The sequence below is a fragment of the Sinocyclocheilus grahami genome, unplaced genomic scaffold (assembly GCF_001515645.1).
Source record: "Sinocyclocheilus grahami isolate Dianchi unplaced genomic scaffold, SAMN03320097.WGS_v1.1 scaffold517.1, whole genome shotgun sequence".
NCBI classification, from domain to species: Eukaryota; Metazoa; Chordata; class Actinopteri; order Cypriniformes; family Cyprinidae; genus Sinocyclocheilus; species Sinocyclocheilus grahami.
Window position 1 is genome coordinate 1,415,392 of NW_015505696.1, and position 20,173 is coordinate 1,435,564.

The 20,173-nt window shown below is 35.1% G+C and overlaps 2 protein-coding genes across 2 annotated transcripts; one reads left to right on the forward strand and one right to left on the reverse strand.

Annotated features, from left to right (window-relative positions):
- The first annotated feature begins 4,290 nt into the window (after nt 1-4,290).
- LOC107554888 (neurturin-like) lies at nt 4,291-11,885 on the forward strand. Its single transcript, XM_016237533.1, has 3 exons — nt 4,291-4,329; nt 4,921-5,098; nt 10,601-11,885. Exons 1-3 carry the CDS (start codon nt 4,291-4,293, stop codon nt 11,023-11,025), a joined length of 642 nt encoding a protein of 213 aa, XP_016093019.1. The 3' UTR covers nt 11,026-11,885.
- A 4,289-nt stretch (nt 11,886-16,174) lies between these two features.
- LOC107554867 (cytochrome b-c1 complex subunit 6, mitochondrial-like) lies at nt 16,175-18,055 on the reverse strand. Its single transcript, XM_016237505.1, has 5 exons — nt 17,895-18,055; nt 17,568-17,600; nt 16,796-16,924; nt 16,509-16,670; nt 16,175-16,207 (listed from the first exon to the last, which is right to left on the reverse strand). The coding sequence occupies exons 1-5, from the start codon at nt 17,937-17,939 to the stop codon at nt 16,175-16,177; spliced, it is 402 nt and encodes a 133-aa protein (XP_016092991.1). The 5' UTR covers nt 17,940-18,055.
- Nucleotides 18,056-20,173: the final 2,118 nt, after the last annotated feature.

Genomic DNA, 20,173 nt, shown 5'->3' on the forward strand with positions numbered 1-20,173 from the left:
TTTGCTCTTTTTAATGTTTTAAGGTGAAATATTACAATTTTCAGTTCTTTTTTTTTTTAGAAAAAAAGAACACTTTCCCTCAAGAAGTTGCACACTTTTAAGTGTCAGAATTATAAATAAGCTGCACTACACATGCATTTTCATGTAGACATACACTAGCATGTCTACGTGACTGTTTTATATTTGAATATATTGTAAAATGTAATTTATTTCTGTGATCAAAGCTGAATTTTCACCATCATTCCTCCAGTCTTCAGTGTCACATGATCTTCAGAAATCATTCTAATATGCTGATTTACTGCTCAAGAAACATTTATGATTATTATCAATGTTGAAAACAGTTGTGCTGCTTCATATTTTTGTGGAAACCGTGATTCTTTTTCTTTTTCAGGATTCTTTGATGAATAGAATCAGCATTTAATTCAAATAGAATTCTTCTGTAATGTTTTAAATGTCTTTACTGTCACTTAATAAAAGTATTATTTTTTTGTCAAAAACACTTACGAAATCTTTTGAACTATAGTGTGTTTGTTTAAGTTTTGCATTTGGTTTTGCACATGTTGCAAATACACCGGCTCCTTTACTTTGTCATGTAAACATGTTAAGTGGCTAATTTTTAATCCAGCTTTTTCATTGGATGAATGTGATTGGCACGTGCTGCACTGCATTAGCAGCTCAGTGTGACGGTTTGAAACCAGACACATCATATCAGTTTCACAGTCCGTCTTTAAGCACGTTCTCTTTGATGTATGTCAGGAGGATGTTGACTTAGGTTTCTTATCGTTTGATTTTAATGGCATATTTGTTTTTTTTTTTAATATTCCTGTGTCATCAACATATAGCCACATCAAAACCCTTGTGGCTTACAGCGTGTTTTGACAACCTTTCGCAGTGATGAATGATCCGCTTTCTTAATTTGAAGTTGAAGGAAGTTGCTCGATGGTGAATCATCTCAAACTTATTTTCATCTTTTGATTGGGTGTAGGCGTGTCTTTATTTACTGCTTTGTTACAAATGTTTAGGTATATATATATATATATATATATATATATATATATATATATATATATATATATCTAGTTGTATATAAGACCATTACAATTCTTACAATTATATTTATTAAATTTAGAATTAAAAATAAATTGTAAATTTAAAAAAATAAATGTGTATATATATATATGGAAATCTAGCTGTATATATGACCTTGTAAACCTATACAGTGGCCTCAGAAACTATTAGCACTATGAACAACACGCATTTAAAAATGTCTGGATGAATGTCAAAGCATTTGATGATTGGGAAATCTAGCTGTATATATGACCTTGTAAACCTATACAGTGGCCTCAGAAACTATTAGCACTATGAACAACACACATTTAAAAATGTCTGGATGAATGTCAAAGCATTTGATGATTGAACGTCAGATCAGGTGTCTGTATCAAATACTGCAGGACTAACATCACTTTTCTTCATTATTTTTGTTCAGTGTGTTTGAATCAGCTGGTGTTTTGGTGATTTTTAATCAATATATGAAGTCAGTTCTCCTCAAGTTCTCACAGGTGTCCTAACAGAGGAAACCCAGATGATGAGAATCACATTAAATATCAGCATGATCCACCAATGCTTCACAAGTCTTGATTTTCCAATCCAAAATGTAGACATTGGCACAACTAGTGATGTGAGTTTGGTGCAGAACTATCTGTTTGTCATTATTTTTGCGATTTTATTAAGTGATGTTAGCGTTGTTGTATATGCTTGTAGTTTATAATTGAAGAGTGTGATCAATCACAGAGTGTTTTAAATCTTCTGCTAACCTTTATGTCACTCAGTGAAGCTGCCAAACTGAGCAGACTGTGTCAGTGCACACAACAGCTTGCAGCCTTCGGCAATGGCGGGTTATTCATAGCAACAGAGTGCTGTAAATTTGATATTTAAGGCTGCAGGTGAAACAATCTCTCTAGGTCAGCTCTGAATTGTGTTGCTACTTTCATCACATCCTGTTGTTTAATCATTTTATAGCAGCCGCCTCTAAACGTGTGCCGTTTCCGTGCTGCATGTTTATACATGTGGTCAAGGAAACCCTCAGATCCATGTGATTAATGATGATATAATGTCAATTTAGATGGAATGCTTTATTAGAATAGACCCAAATTCTGTTCTGAGTGATCTCCACAGCATTGCTAGGTGTACTGTGTAGTTGCTAGTATTGTTGGGCGTAACACATTACAAGTAATGCGAGTTACGTAATCAGTTTGCTTTTTTCGAGTAACTAGAAAAGTAGTGCATTACTTTTTATTTACAAGAAAATATGAGTTACTTTTTAAAATAAGTAAGGCCTTTTACTTTCTTTTCACATTTATTGACTGACAGCTCTCCTGTCCTCATGTTGAGAGAAATCAGGAGTGAGTGCAGAGGCGCTGTGTGAATATGGTGTTACTGTAGATCTAGACTAAATGTGAACATGCATTCACTCATCTCACTTGCACAAAAACAGATTCAGTATTCCTAGAAATTAAGAACAGTGAAATGCAAACTCAGAATATGGCGCAAACCTGCAATAATTAAATGTTAACACAAAAATAATGTATGTGTTTAATCCCAGTATTTTTGCTGCTGACCGCCAATGATCCAATTCAACAATAAGCAAACATGACTTTAAATAAACATGACATTTGTTTTGTTTTTTGAACTTTCTTCTCTTTCGTCCTATTCTTCATGCAATCCAGAATGGCAGAACAGCTGAATGGTTTGTTTGAATATTAAATGTTAACACAAAAATAATGTATGTGTTTAATCCCAGTATCTTTGCTGCTGACCGCCAATGATCCAATTCAACAATAAGCAAACATGACTTTAAATAAACATGACATTTGTTTTGTTTTTTGAACTTTCTTCTCTTTCGTCCTATTCTTCATGCAATCCAGAATGGCAGAACAGCTGAATGGTTTGTTTGAATTTTTTAAATTTACATTTCCTTCAGCCTGAGGCTTATTCATTTCACTTTTGGTGTGAAAGGGCTTTTACATTTGCCAAAAAATAGAACTTTTCTGTATTGAAAACGAGCAAGCAGCTCAGCCCAGACAAGAAAAAATAACGCAAAAGTAACGTAATGCATTACTTTCCATAAAAAGTAACTAAGTAACGCTATTAGTTACTTTTTTAGGGAGTAACGCAATATTGTAATGCATTACTTTTAAAAGTAACTTTCCGCAAAACTGGTTGCCAAGGTGTTCTGTGTGGTTGCTAGGTGAAAATTGTGCTGTTGCTTAGTAAATTAGTTTTTGGGGATCCCAGCATGCCTGAAAGGGATGGGAGAGTGTCTGGGCTGAAATTTTAGGGAAAAGAACATGTAAAAAATGAAGAAAAAAGATTGCTTTGGACCAATATTTAATATGAAAATCATATAAATAGTTATTTTGAATCTCTAATAATAATAATTTTTCAGGGGGGGGGGGGTAGAGCTCCTGAGGGAAATTTTAGAGAAAAAATTTTTTTAATTACATTTTACTTTAGTAAAATTACAATATAAATGCCAATTATTTCATTTTTAAATGTTTTCTTTATAGTACACACTATTGTTTTAAAAAAAGGTATAAATGAGTCTTAAAATTGCCTTCATATTATATAGAGGTTGTCCTTTGCAAAGGGATTATCATTATTGATCATATATTGGCTTAGAAAAGTAAAAGCACACCTCTGCTCATTAGGTTACATAATTTGATGAATGTCCATAGCAAAATTGTGAAAAATTTTATATGAGTATATAGTCTTGGAAGACTAAATATTTATGACATTTCATGGCTTTACTAGCAAAATGCATGATAAAGGAAAGACAGGGCTTGCTGAGTCATGAAACCACAGTCAGATCATATCTGATTGATATTTGCACATCTTCACATCTCTTTACCCATGATGCTTTCAGCAGAGGGAATTTAGACAGAAAACAATTAAATAACTTTCATTTTGTGACATATTAAAGAAATTGAAATTGTCTCATTATTCATCTGTCAGATATGCTGCTATGCTCTCCCCATAAAATGCAAAAAGCAGAAATTCTGAAGAGCCTTTACACATCTTATTTCTGTAGCAGAGCTGATCTTCAGTGATCTTTCCACCAAAGCTTTGAAATCATGTTCAGAAATGCATTGCTGAAAATAATGGGAGATTTTCATTTGTTGGTGACTGTTTCTTTAAGAGTCACTAGTTTAGTGCCATTATATTTGCATGCATATCAAATTATACATCTTTTCCTTTCTAGATGGCAAAGGGTGGAGAAGTCTGGAGACCTGCATGGCCACACCTGCTCGATGTCACCTGAGAAACTGGAAGGTGAGCATTCTTCATATCGTTTGGGTTATCAGCTACTAAATAAACACAAGCTTGATGCTGCCTGACCTGACACCTGTTTGGTCTCGGCTTGCCTGTACTACACTACCAAATGTGTCAGAAGCGTGTCCGTTTGGACTTGTTTGTGTGTCAGGACGCTTGATTTTCACTCCGGCTCATTGGATCTTTCAGCCAGACACTCCACAGACATTCATTCATTAAAGTCATCCTGAAATATTTACTCATGGGGATCTACGGCGGTGTTGAGTGTTGCTTAAGTAATTAAAGAGGCTGTAGTGTTGGCTGTGTAGGATCAATGACTGGAGGTCTGCTGTAGTTCAGGGTTGGGGGTTGGAAGCGTATACATGTGAATGGGCCGATCGGACATCACGGATCGTTTTACTCTGTCAGGGTTTATATAACACAGACGAGTAATGGGCAGGCCGTGACAGCACACTAGGTTAACCCTGAGGATTCATGTCATTGTATTTCCTACTAGCGTGTGTTATTGGCTCTTTCTTTGCAATCATAACAACAACTTCAGTTCAGTACATGCTGTATCAGTGATTATGACATCTTTTGGTTCTCTTGCAGGTGATGCTGCTTGTGTTTGTATGTCTTCTGGGTCTCGTTGATGGACATTTCCTTCAGGAGGAGAAAGAAGAACCCCGTCCTAGCAAGCTGAGAGCCTCTTCAACCTCTGCAGAACATCCAGGACCGCAGAAAGCTCTAGATGAGTGGCAGAGCAGAGCACCATGGGCACGACTGCATGGTCAGTACATCCCTGACACTGTATAGCAAACCGGGGCTAGTTGTCACACATTCTTCTTCAGTGAATGATCAATGAGTGATTGAATTCTAAGAGGTTAAAGCTGCTATATATATATATATATATATATATATATCATATTTTTTACACATTTTTTCTAATTTTTTTTATACCTGTTGTCCCCAACCTCAGATCTGTCTTGTCAGATATTACAAAATATGATGATACTAATAAAAAAAAATATATTAAAAAAAATAAATAAATATATGCATTTAAAATAAATGTATGCATTTAGCTTTTATCCAAAGCAAAAGAGGGGGGAAAATTTCATCAGAGTGCCAACAATATTCGTAATATACAATGGCAGGTCTATTTGACAACTAGGTTAGGAAGCAAGTTAGAAAAGAGGAGAAATGCAGAGAAAAAAAAAAGTTTTTTCATATAGCAATTTATACAATACAGATAGTTTCAAAGCAGATTAATGTTGATAAACAGGAAAAAAAACTGTGTTGATGGAATAAATTTCATCACTTATGAAACAAATTCAATTTCGGCTGTAATGCAGCTTTATGTAATGTTAAAGCTTTATGTTTATGCAATGCAATGCAGTTTATTTAATTTAGTGCAAAGTTAATGTGATTATCCAGCTCAGTTCAGTTCAAATTTTGTTCTCATCTGATAGTGTCAGTCCAATTAAACTGATAATATTACTATATTAATTGTCTTTAAAACCCCAGAACAAAATTCACAGAAATTATCCTAATTTAAAACCGCTTTAAAGTACCAAATTCAACAAAACACTGTTAGAGAAAACAAACATGTAATTGCACTTTTGACTCACAGTCTTAGTTATTGATATATAACTCCTTTGACAACTTCCCCATTTCAACTACACTTAACTTTAGTTTACAAGCCTCATCCAGCTTTGACGTTATTGCAAAGCATGTAATTAAAATGGGAGACATTTTATGTCTGTACCTACAGTAAAATTCACCCATCAACAACACTTGGTGATAGACGTGAGCAATTTCAAAATGATATGTTGTCACAAAGTGTGTACCAAAGGCTGTGTATCAAGTCATATTGCTAATTCTTTAGCAGACAGAAGCTCACAGATCTTCACTGAGATGTTTCAGATGTGAAGGTCTCAATAAAGGTCTCAGTTACTGTGTTTCATTAACTATCAACATTGTCCCGTAGGAGAAATAGAAATATTAACAAATAAGTCAATAGGTGACATACAGTAAGTGTATAAAGCTATAAAATGTGGATAGTGGATCAGATCATTTGGAAATTGGATGAGAAATGTTTATATTGAAATCTCTAACTTTACATTGCAGGTTTGACCACTAAAACAGAAGTCTTATTATTATTTTAAAAAAATTCTCAACTTAATCTTATTTGTGGGTAGGAAAAACAATTGAGATAAACAAAGGAGATTTCATTTGTGTGTTTAGGTTGGAGGAATGGAAGTTGAAACCAGTTCAGTCCGAGAAGACTTTATCTGTTTTCTGTCTTCTCAGGCTTCTTACTTAAGTTATTATTACATTTTCTGTCTAAACTGTCAGAGCTTTGAATCCTTTGGGAATGATGCTTTACACTTGCTGTAACCTCAGACACTTCACAAAGACCTAATGGCTGAATCTCACGAAACCTGTCAAAAACATGTCCAGGTCATATTTAACCCCTAATGAAAAAAAAGAAAGAAAAAGAAGTATATATACTGTATATATACTTTTATACGTACACAATAAGAGACAGCTAAACATTGTTTTCACATTTTTTATTTACATTTTTTTTATTTTTAATGTGTATTTTTTAACTTATTTTTTTTGCATACAGAAGGTTTAAGACCTCTGAGATGGAACAGGCCAAAACCAGCATTTGATGTGTTTAAAACAACCTAGTTTTCATGCTATGTTAATTATAAATGTATCACAATCTTGCCTCCTTACTCTTACACTTGTACATTTTATTAAATATTTTCTGCTCAACTGGACTAGGTGTAGGTCAGTGTAGTTAGTTAGTTCAGTGTTGGCAGATCAAATCCTGCTTTAAATACTGATTTTATGGTTTAGAATGGTTTAGGTTAAGTCTAACCTGCATATAACATTTATATAACATTGCATATATGTATAACATTTTATTACAATAGTTTGAAATCAGTAAAAAACAGTAAAGAAATCTTAGAATCATTTAGAAGCATTACAGTAATGAGAAATTGGGGGTTAATGTTCTTAAATGTGATTACAAGGAATGTCACAATGAAATATAAATAGGACTCGCTTTCTTTATGCAAAATATGATTTCTTCTTTTCTTTTGATTTTAGGGTGAAATGTGACCTGTGATGTTTATGTGACATTCGTCCTTCAACACTTTTTCTGTATTTATGGGGAACATCTTTGTTGAAATTTAAGACGATGTTCTTCTCATCCTGTGATTCTGTGTTATGTCACAGTGACACATTGCTTCGAGGCAAATTCCTGGCAAATTATTCAATTGTTTTGCTATTTTCATTATGTTCAGTGGAGATAAAATATCTGTGCACATAATAATGTAGAAACACAAGTGGAATGCAAACTTACCATGAGTATCTCTTGTGAGGACCCATAAAGACTGTTTTCTCTGTAGTCAGCTCTAAGGCTCTTCTGACATATAATGCCGGCATGTCCATGTACTTTGTTTTGTGCAGTATGATAAACATGATCAGCATTGGTTGAGCCACAAGCTGACATGTTGGGCAAACAAACAGAGGTGTGTTTTTACAGAGCTACAGCCTCAGTGTTTACACTCTTCAGGAAGTCAACCGTGATATTGACCATTTTGCTGCCGCTGAATTAGACCCCGTTCTCAAAAACACAGCCATCAGTGGATGCTGACTGGCCATTAAAATACACAACACAGCTAAAATGCACAATATATTTACAGATTAGTGCTGGAGGTCTGCAAAGAAGATACATAAAACACTGTTTTACAATGTTTTTAAAAGATGTCTTTTCTGCTCACCAAATTATATTCCAAGTGTTCTGAAATTGTCATAACAGAACAGGAACAGAAATGCATTGAAAATATTGCCCTCCACTGTAGAGGCCAAATCCATTAGTTGCTGTTATAGACATGTACACTAAAAAATAAACATACATTTTTTTAGGATTTACTTTGAAACATTTTTCACTAGGGAATTTCCTAAAGTTCAAATTTCAATAGTTACAAAGAATCGGCAAATAACACATTGAATAAAACATTAAACAAGCATTTTCTTGTAAAACGTACTCCTGTAATCTTTGTTTTATTTACAACTTTGAAAAAGAAGTTTGTACAGTGTAGCATTAGGTTTTATGTTGTCATGAACTGCAAGTTATTGCATTATATTCCAAGTGTTCTGAAATTGTCATAACAGAACAGGAACAGAAATGCAATGAAAATATTGCCCTCCACTGTAGAGGCCAAATCCATTAGTTGCTGTTATAGACATGTACACTAAAAAATAAACATAAATTTTTTTAGGATTTACTTTGAAACATTTTTCACTTCGAAATTGCTAGGGAATTTCCTAAAGTTCAAATTTCAATAGTTACACAGAATCGGCAAACAACACATTGAATGAAACATTAAACAAGCATTTTCTTGTAAAACGTACTCCCGTAATCTTTGTTTTATTTACAACTTTGAAAAATAAGTTTGTACAGTATAGCATTAGGTTTTATGTTGTCATGAACTGCGTGGTGACATGAAGGTAGGGGATCCAAATGCAGTAGTTTATTGAAGGAGTAATCCACAAATGTCATCCAAAGGCAGGCAAAGGTCATACATAAATAGGCAATCCAAAACAAGGACAGAGTAAGGGGTTGAGGTTGAGTAATCCAGAAAACAGGCAGAATAACAAGACCAGGAACCAAGATACTGGAGTATACAAGGCTTAGAATTGCAGTAGACACATTCAAAACTTAGCAAAGAATGACAGTAGCTATGTTTCCATCACTCTATTTTAATGCGCATTTTGAAGTGTCGCATGAGAAACGAGTGATAGAAACGCCAAATTTCGAATAAAAATCCCTTAATTCGCAAAAAGTTTTTACGCTCACTTGAGGTGGTTTTTGATTTGTGCAACAAAGGGTTGATGCGAGTAATGGGAGATGGAAATGCATTTGGCAAATAAATTCCTCCAAGCGTATCAAAAAAGTAATGTGACTTTGCGCTATGGGACGGCAAATCCCGACTAACCAGTGGACCGATCTCATTCCACAGCATCTGAAATGTTGTTATGGTCATTTGGAAATGCACGAGCAAAGTCTGTCATCAAAGTATTTCTGTATAATTGCCTCCCAGAAATGTCTTACACGATGTCTTAGCATCTACCTCCGAAAGCAATGACCGCATTCATTGTGTTTCGTCTGCTCGCTCTGAGGCGCAAGTAACTTATTATATATGAAAATTATTATATTCTCCTCCTTTTCTTAGTGATTTATAGTGCCAGTTTATCAGGAAGTGACGATTTTGTTCTCTTTGAACGATGCTTATTCACAAATGTTTTATGCGATATTCCAGTTTTGCGCACAAGTTAAATTCACAAATTTGGATGGCAACCCAGCTACTGAGAACCTGGCTTATATAGGGTGAGCTAACCATGCTAATGAGACACAGGTGCAAACAATGAGGGCTGATTAGCCCCGGGCAGAGGATTATGGGGAATGAAGTCCTTGATAGAGTGGCCGAAATCTGGGATGGAGTGCCCACTAGTGGACAACCAGGGCACTCCAGCTGGTGATCACGACGTCAATTAAGTCAAATATCATTGGCTCTCATTTGTATCTTGTGACCAAATTATATTTGCATTAAACATGATATGGCACATTTATTGGCTGTATGTGATTTGAGAATTACAGTGAAGGGCAGACTTTTAGCAAATAAATTACGTTTAATATTTTCAGATTTTTTTTTTTAATGGCCTACTAAAGCAATTAAACGAGGTAATCACCATCCTATATGGCTATAACGCACTATTGCGAGTGTGATATTGCTTTTCTGCAAGTAAATGTTTTGACAGACTGTAAATAGTGACGAAACGGCGTATATAAGTAAAGACAAACTTATAGTGTCTCAAAGACCCTCTTTTGTGTGAGACTACTTTTTATGCTAAAATGTCTATTAAATCTATAAACATAAAGTTATATCATTATAGGTCCCCATGCTTTGACCAAACAGACAAATTATATAATCAGTGTTGTTAGCTGAACCCTCACCACCAAACTTCTTGCTGCAGTTGGCTCATACAAAATAGCCTAAAAGTTGACTTTATTTCATTCTTGATGTAATGTCAACTTTTTCTACATTTAATAATCAATAAATCTTTAAAATAGAGTTTGCATTAAAAAAAAAGAATGTGAAACCAGAATAAAATAAGTCATTTGAGTTTGTAACGAAATTAGTAATGATGACAGAATATTTATGTTTGATCACGTTCATCATATCATATCATCAGCTCGTGTTTTCTGTCTCCTCAGATTCGTCCCTGGCCGAGGAAGGAGAGGGTCATCGGATCCGGTGGCAGCGTTCCTCTACAAACAGCTCCAGTTCACAGAAATCTCAGAGGAACCGTAAGGAACGGCGCAACCGCAAGCGAGGCCGGAGCAGCCAGGACTGCCGTTTGGAGAGAAAAGAGATGAAGGTGCGTGATCTGGGCCTCGGCTACGACTCGGACGAGATCGTGCTGTTTAAGTACTGCGCGGGGACGTGCATGAGCGCCCGTAAGAACTACGACCTGGCCCTGAAGGTGCTGACAGATAACGGCAGTATTCCAAGCCGCAAGGTGAGCACTCACCCCTGCTGCAGACCCACACGCTTCGAGACCATCTCTTTCATGGACGCCCAGACGAGTTGGCAGACCATCAAATGGCTTTCAGCAGCCAACTGCAGCTGTGTGGGATGAGAGAAGCCCAGGAGATGCAGCCGGTAAAATCAATCCAAAGCTCCGGTATAGAAAGCGAGGAAATTCCAGTGCAAGGAATCGGATGCAGCGCTCCTGATGATGCACTACAAACCCAGCGAATCTGCTACCATCAGCACGGGAGCCACAGGAATACAGGACGTCCTGCAGGGAGACAGTCGGAAACCGTAGGGATTTGCATCATGTGACATCAGAGAGCTAAAAACTGTTCCTGTGAAGCGAGTCGTCAGATTCCTGCTCCAGACTGCATGGAAAGTTTGTGAAAAGTAACTTGAAGGCCTACATTTCACATGATCTGCCTCTAGGCATTATGAGATTGAGAAACTGGAGATGTTTTAAGAACGTGGATACCATGAAGTTTCATTATAACAGAACAGAAGGTGCTTTTAATTCACTTATCAGCTTAGCATGTGTGTTTAATATACACATACTTTCCTTAAGCCATGTGCACATTACAAGACTGAAGCACGTCACCTTTTTATTCTTGTGTGTAGTCTACAACAAAAAGTTCCAGGTGTTTTGCAGACACAGGCCAAACATTTGTTCATGCAGCGGAGTTTGCAGGCCGGCTCTGAATGCTAAGTGGTGGATTTCTGCATCAGCTCTTTATAATGATGAAATCGTGCTCGGTTACACTGCATGTCTGGACATATGCCCAGTTATAACACTCTCTTCCATCATCTGATCATCATTAGATTAATTACTGCTGCCATGATCGCTAAAAAATGTACACAAACTATTTTTAACTCTTTTCAACTCTTTTCACTTTGAAACAAAATTCCGCCTGCTTTCCATAAGCAGTGCACGTGTTGAATTTTGTGAATAATGCTGTAATGTCTATAATAGGCCTGTTTTACATAGAAATTAATCATTCTTGGATTTAAAAGAATGTCAATGACCCAATTTACTCTATTGTTCAAAAGTTTGGGGTCAGTATGATATTAATACCATTATTCAGCAACAATTGACTGAAAGTGAGAGTAAAAACATTTATAATGCTACAAAAGATTTATATTTCATATAAATGTTCTTTTGAACTTTCTATTCATCAACAAAATCCTGAAATAAACATTCTGGTTTCCACAAAAAAATTGAAGCAGCACAATTGTAACCCTGGAGCACAAAAGCAGTGTTAAGTCGCTGGGGTATATTTGCAGCAATAGCCAAAAATACATTGTATGGGTCAAAATTATCGATTTTTCTTTTATGCTAAAAATCATTAGGATATTAAGTAAAGATCATGTTTCATGAAGATATTTAGTAAATTTCCTACCGTAAATATATCAAAACTTCATTTTTGATTAGTAATATGCATTGCTAAGAACTTCATTTGAACAACTTTAAAGATGATTTTCTCAATATTTAGATTTTTTGGCACCCTCAGATTCCAGATATTCAAATAGATGTATCTCGGCCAAATATTGTCCTATCATAACAAAACATACATCAACGGAAAGCTTATTATTTATTCAACTCATGGCCATTATGACTGGTTTTGTGGTCCAGGGTCACAATTGTTTTCAGCAATGATATTAATACGTTTCTTGAGCGGCAAATCGGCATATTTTCATGATTTCTGAAGGATCATGTGACGCTGAAGACTGGAGCAATGATGCTGTACCAGCGCAGATTAAACAAGACTGTAGGTCGTTAATGAATAATATGCAGGTTTTTGCGTGCAAAACTGTTTAGTGAGTTCATCCCCCGTGAGTGTTTAAATGGCTCAGGTTGACTTGTGACCGTCTTGTAATGTGCTCTTGGCGTTACACACTTTCACAAACACAACCGACAGCTAACCAGTTATCCTGATGCCATATTCCATAACCTCTGCTATCAAGAAATACCTCTTTAAATTCAAACTTCTTTGATCAACATTGTTATTTTGTTTCACCGCTCGAGTGGACATCTGATTATGGACTGGATCTTTGTCAGGGTACGTGACATATTTGATTTGTCAGTTAAATGAAAAGGTGTCCTGGCTAAAGTTCGCAGCACACAGCACTGTACCGGTTTACCAAAATGTATTTTAATTGAGACATTGTCACATTTCATTTTTTTGTTCTATGTTTTTGGGTGTTGACTTATTGTTAGGTGGATGAAATACCAAAGCAATAGATACATAAATAGCAGATGACCTCAGGTAGGGACAGTGAGCAGTAGAAATGCAATCTGTGGTTTACACCTCTGTAATCGACCGTCACGTTCTTCTGTTCCATTTCTCACACTTACTGTATTAATCTCATGGTTTACTTTACTCGTATATCACTTGTAATGTTCTCAAAGTCACTATAACTACCTGTGAACTTATTCTCAGTTTCACGCTAAATTCAATAGAAATAAACAGGAAATTTGACCAATTGTTTAAGCCAATTAAGTCAATATTTTGACATTTTCATGACATTTTTATTTTCATTTCATCAATTCAATACATTTCCTCCAAAATTCACATTCTCAATAATGTAATGTGAAAAATGAATGATGCATAACTTTTACATTGTATTTATGCATTATGGTTCAGCAGTATTTGTTGTACATGCTTTTTTACTGTAGTCACAGTAATGAAAACCCTAATCAATTTGTTTTTGCATTATTTTATTTTTATTTTTAAATGTGACCAGTCATGCGATTCATCCTCTTTTTTTGGCATTTTATGACTAAGGGAATTTCAAATCACAAATTCCATTTTTGTTACTGCGTTTGAATGTAACAGGGATTTTATCAACTGTTTTGTATTGATATTAAGCGTTCAATTAATAGAAAACAGCATTCAGTAGACACCTGTTTAACCTCCTAATGTTTCATTCGATTACTTGCAGTGTTTTGGCCCTGTTTGTTTCTTTTCTGCATTTCTGTTTTTTGACTCGTAGATCATAGATCTAATAGATTATCTACTATACAACCCAACGTTTGAAAGACGTCATACAGGGAGAGGCTTTATTCATCATGTCATGTTCTTCACTGACACTTCACTCACCTTTATATCAAACGCAGTAATGCTGTTCTGATAATCTGGAAGGTTTTGGTCAGTTTTGTTCCTCTGAGATCTGAGGGAAGCAGGTTTAGTCTTGAACTGCTCTTTTTGTTTCCCAGCGGCGCAGTGAATTCTTTTCTTTCAGGGTGGCATCATTTTACCCTTTGGATGCTATGCATCCCCTGCTTTATTTAAGGGAAATTACTGCTATTGTTTGATGTATTTATTGTATTTTTTTCATATACATGTTATCATAATTATATTTTTTATTATTTATAAACTGTATATACCTGGAATTTATTGCTCAGATTTTTATACAGATGATGCATTTAAAGAGAAATACATTTTATCTTTGTGTGTCATATACCACGTGGCTCATTTTGTGTTTTGCTTTGCACCAACATTTTCAAGTCACAGTTTCTCTCTCTAAACCACTATTTAAAAAAAAAAACAATAATGCATTTTCGAACTAATATATGTTATACTAAATGTTATTGCAATAGATTAGATTAGATTCAACTTTATTGTCACTGTGCAGAGTACAAGTACAGCACCAATGAAATGCAGTTAGCATCTAACCAGAAGTGCAAATAACAGAGTATATAAATAAATATAGATTATGTGTATATACATTAAGCTTTATGACATATAGTGCAAGTTATAAGGTTGGAAGGCAGAGACCAGCTCAATGCAAATGACTGTACATACAACATAGGGTGCAAGGAAAGTATAAACAGAAGGTGCATTATACAGTGAGGTACGTAAATAGCATGTTTATATATGGCCAATGACCATAACAGTGCAAATGGCATCCGGAGGTAGAAATGTGCAAGGGAATGTGCAACATATCAGAGAAATGTGCAAAATAGCAGAGGGAATAATAAGAACATTGAGAGTGAGGAGTGCAGACAGTTTTTTTTTTTTTTCAATAGTATGTTAACTTGTTTGAGGCCTCGTTTCCGTAAGAATGGTGTGTCTGAATACTCTCACAGCACAACATGTTTCCACAAAACACAGACTGAAGCGTCTGATCATGCCGCATGCTGTTAGTGTCTGGGTCTTTTAGAACAAAAGTTGAGTGAAAGCATGGGATCGAGGCAACTGTGCACCATGCAATGGAGATAGTTATGTTCTCCGGGGCTTTAGCAATGCTGAACTACTATCATTTTACTTATCTTTTCTGTTATTTTTCACACAAGAGATGATGAATTCATGATATTTGACCCCTGAGAATCAGAATGCACAAGACCCTGCTGCTGCTGTCAACGTAAATAACACAACTGCGCCATCTAGTGGACAGTCACAGTGGACGTTTATAAAATATGAGCAAAACATTCAGACAAACCTTAGAACTAAGAATCTAATAGAATCTATAAATGCATATTAAGCACATAAACCTTAAGGAAAATCCAGCTGTTTAAAACTATCATGTACTGTTATTAAAATAAAATCACCAAGACATTGTAACATATATTTCCATTTTGATGCCATATTTCCATAATGAATTCCTGATCGACAAATGCAAAGCTGCTAGCATAAATCTCTATAAAATTAACTATAAATCGTACCTTTTTAATCACTCACGAATGCGATTGGTCCCACCAGCCCAGTGCAGAGAAAAGTAACAGATACCACATGACAAAACATTTTTATAATTCACATATTTAATAATTTACATCTGAATAATAACAATATTTAAGCTAAGAATACTCGGTGAATACAAAACACCGAAAAATGTTCTTAATGCTTTACCACATATCTGTAGTGTACACTTATTGGTCTCATAGACTTAGACAAGTCATTATTTTAAGTTAGTCATATCTATCATGTTCTTTGTATACTGATGATGCTTATTTGCTCTTTATAACAGCCAAGTTATGGGAATAAAGTACTGAAAACAGTCGTTGTCTTTTCTTCTTTATTGTTTTGTGTTATTTGACATTAAGCAATAAACCCAAATTCTGTGTCAACATCACCTCTTTACTGATCTCAACAACAGAGGACACATGAGAGATGAAAACAGAGCACAGTTATTAACACTTCTGTCACAATTCAGCAAAATAGATGATTTGAAGAACCTATGGGTTACGGTGAGTTGTTGAATCTGGGACAGAAATCACATCTTATATATATATATAATCGAGCGCTGAGATGCTCCGCTTATTTGACTGACTGGAAAACCTTGTGGGCCACCTGCAGAAAACAAACAGAGCAGAACAAGTTATAATGAATATAAAAAATAGTTCATTCAAAAACAAAAATTCTGTCACAAAAATAAATAATTTTGGGAGAATTTTTCACAGAAAAAAATAGCAGCATGCAAGTTTATGATAAACGAGAGAATAAATAATGATAGAATTGATCATTTTGGTTAAACTACTGTTTGAAGTTAGGTGTGTGACCTCAAACCTAATCTGTAAACAAGACTCTAAGACTCTAAACTAAACCTCTCTAGCAATCACTGACATCTAACATCCAGAGCATCAGCACTCACACAGTGGTCACGAGCGTGCAGGAAGTCAAAGAGCTCCTCCGTACAGTCTTCCGTTGTCTCCGAGCGCGAGCCGACCCGTGTCTCGCACGCCTCGAGCCGCTCACGAGTGTGAACGCAATGCTCCGTCTGCTCACACTTCTCCCGCACCGTCTCTAACGGGTCCTGAGGAGCAAACATTCAACAATCATCTTCATCCAACTCAGTATGCACAGACATCAAGACATTATGAAGATGCACATCATCTATGAAATGAGACTTGAGACGTAACGTTGGGTCTTGGGATTGACCGAAATGATACAGTCTTCCGTTGTCTCCGAGCGCGAGCCGACCCGTGTCTCGCACGCCTCGAGCCGCTCACGAGTGTGAACGCAATGCTCCGTCTGCTCACACTTCTCCCGCACCGTCTCTAACGGGTCCTGAGGAGCAAACATTCAACAATCATCTTCATCCAACTCAGTATGCACAGACATCAAGACATTATGAAGATGCACATCATCTATGATATGAGACTTGAGACGTAACGTTGGGTCTTGGGATTGACCGAAATGAAAGAGAATAAGAACTGGTAAATAAGGACACGAGCGAAATGTAAGGATACGTGTCGAATTTATTACAGAGTTACAATTCTAGGTGGCACCATAAATTCAGAAAATCATCAAAACTGCACAGCGGCGTTCACAAGGCATCCACAGCATCTACTTTTTCAGATGTGATGATTTTGGCCATGTTCTTCGTACATGTTACGGAGCCTCATAATTGCTGCACGCAGATGCATTTTCTTTTGAATTGGGGGTGAAATTACCAGTTGTCACTAACGTTTTCATGAGATATATATATACACACACATGTATGTATGTGAAATTATAATTAAGATGATTAGTATATATAGCTATATATCCAAAGTGGCTTACAGAAGACTGATTCTTGATCAAGGGCATGACAGTATCCATTAATCACTTTTGAACAACTGCTAAATATGATTTTTAATTCATTTGAACTTATTTGGACATACTATGCCAATATAATATTGCTTTATAATACAAGACATAAAAGACATACCACCATGTCCTCCTCCTCTTCTTCTTCTTCCTCCTGAACACAACACAGTGTATTATTTGGCTACATATAAATGCTTATGTACATAAATAGTATGACAACAACAACATATGATACCTAGAATGCGTGTATTTATTCATACCAGACAAAGGCAAAATCTCAAGCAACAGTTTAGACAGCAGAAGCATAAAATAACAGTAAATATGTACATTAGGTTCAACGTATAGATCAAGCTAGGCCCAACAACCAGAGCGGATTTACATAAAGCGGCTTCTTTAACACACTAAATGACATTTAACCCGCTCTGTAAAATAGTATAGGCTACTATACCTCCTCTGGCTCTCCATTCGTGATCATTTTATCTTCGAAAACCATGATTTCAGCGGAGTTTTCCCTGAAGTGACCCTCTGCGGACCGTGATATGCGCCGATGGAGGACAGCGTGACCCTTTCCGGAAGTTGTAAGTGCTTTGGTGCAAAGAGAGACGGTCCCACCTCTGTCAACTTCCGGTTCAAGCTGTCTCGCTCAGCTGTAAATAAACATGTTTAGAGTCCAGCCATCATCGGTCTGTGCGGATCTTTCTGTATTCGACACAAATTCTCAAAATAGTGAAGTAATATGACATATGTTCACTATATTAATTCCTGCAAGCGTTGATCTTTTATTTTATTTTATTATTATTATTATAATTTTTTTTTATTATTGCACTCTTTAGAACAATGAACATACAAGGGCAATAACATATAGGCCAAATTGCATCAAAACAAATACCATAATAAGCAAAAATATTATTATTATAAAAAATAATAAAAGGAAAGCAATAAGAAAATCACATGTCCATAAACAAGTACAAATAGTTACACATTTTTCAAAGAATAGATTTAAGGCTGTTTTAGTTTTTCGCCTTGTTATTTCTTGCTTCTGTGTGTGCAGGTAGTGACCTATTTCTATTTTAAAATCAGTAAAATCATTTTTTTTACTGCCCATTTACATTTGTGAATAAAGAATTTTCCATATATAATGAGTAAATTCACATTATACCAAATTTTGAAGTCAACAGTATATCTTTGAGTTGCAGTTCAATCTTAGTATTTTTTTAACAAACAACAAAAAAAATCACAGCAAAATAGTTTTGTATAAACACATAAAATAAATGGACACTACTCTCATTTTCCTCTTTACAGAAAACACACTTCAAGTCAATGTCTTCACAAAACTTTGCAGAAATATAATTCAATACAAAAGAAAGAAATAATACAGAACAAAGAACATATGGAGCAATACAGAGGAGAGACGAAAAAATTCACAAATTACAATTTACTGAAAAACTGTTCTGTAATACGAGATGTCTTCAGAGCTTTTTTATTAGAGGAGACTTTTTGAAGTGATGATAATAATAATAAATGTAGATCAGAAGCAAATATTTTGCAGCTGGGTTTAAATGTCAGGCATCTGGCTTTGTGGATATGGAATTTACCCATCATACAAATAAAGTTTAAGACATCGTATAACTCCTTATTGTTAGAAATATCAGAATGGAAAAGAACCGTATTGATGGAAATACTACAGAGCTGGTGGAACAAGAAATAGAAGCTGATATTTGAAGCCAGAGTTATTTAGAATAATAACAGAAATAGAATAAATGAGCAGAGTGGAGAAATATTATGGTTAAGTTGACTTAGATACTTATTACAAGGGTATTAATGACGATTGATTTACTTTATTATTAAACAAAAATGTTTTTGGCACAGTCCATACCTTTAAAAAATAATGTTTGGTTAAAGTTCTGACCCTCTTTATTTATTTGACCCTCTAACTCTAGCACTCTCTATTCTAATTCTATTCTTTAAAAAACAACTTGCCTCTTTTAGACTTGTACTCTATTCATTTACTGCTTGTTTTCTTTAAAAAAAAAACACTAGCTTCTCTAATCTTTTTGTATTCTATCTATGTTTTCTTTTTATTTATTATACAATTAACAAAAGCAAAAAAAAGGCCTCTACCACTAGCTTGCTCTACTCTTTTTCTATTCTATCTGTTTTCTTTTTATTTATTATTATATTATATTATATATTGATATTGCACATCATTGCTCTCTTGTTGATTTTGATTGCTTCTATTGTCATCATTTGCACAGTCCATACCTTTAAAAAATAATGTTTGGTTAAAGTTCTGACCCTCTTTATTTATTTGACCCTCTAACTCTAGCACTCTCTATTCTAATTCTATTCTTTAAAAAACAACTTGCCTCTTTTAGACTTGCACTCTATTCATTTACTGCTTGTTTTCTTTAAAAAAAACACTAGCTTCTCTAATCTTTTTGTATTCTATCTATGTTTTCTTTTTTATTTATTATACAATTAACAAAAGCAAAAAAAAGGCCTCTACCACTAGCTTGCTCTATTCTTTTTCTATTCTATCTGTTTTCTTTTTATTTATTATTATATTATATTATATATTGATATTGCATATCATTGCTCTCTTGTTGATTTTGATTGCTTCTATTGTCATCATTTGTAAGTGGCTTTGGATAAAAGCGTCTGCTAAATGACTAAATGTAAATTTTGCCTTGGCAATAAAATTGTTGCCTCTAAAAAGCAGTGTTTAAA

Bases quoted from the DNA above. Each gene is read 5' to 3' on its own strand.
- LOC107554888 (XM_016237533.1), top strand. From the start codon at position 4,291: ATGGCCACACCTGCTCGATGTCACCTGAGAAACTGGAAG. The intron at 4,330-4,920 runs GTGAGCATTCTT...GTTCTCTTGCAG, and splicing joins GTCACCTGAGAAACTGGAAG to GTGATGCTGCTTGTGTTTGT. The intron at 5,099-10,600 runs GTCAGTACATCC...CTGTCTCCTCAG, and splicing joins ACCATGGGCACGACTGCATG to ATTCGTCCCTGGCCGAGGAA.
- LOC107554867 (XM_016237505.1), bottom strand. From the start codon at position 17,939: ATGGTTTTCGAAGATAAAATGATCACGAATGGAGAGCCAGAGGAG. The intron at 16,671-16,795 runs GTCAATCCCAAG...TTTGCTCCTCAG, and splicing joins CGGAAGACTGTATCATTTCG to GACCCGTTAGAGACGGTGCG. The intron at 16,208-16,508 runs GTGAGTGCTGAT...TGTTTTCTGCAG, and splicing joins TGCACGCTCGTGACCACTGT to GTGGCCCACAAGGTTTTCCA.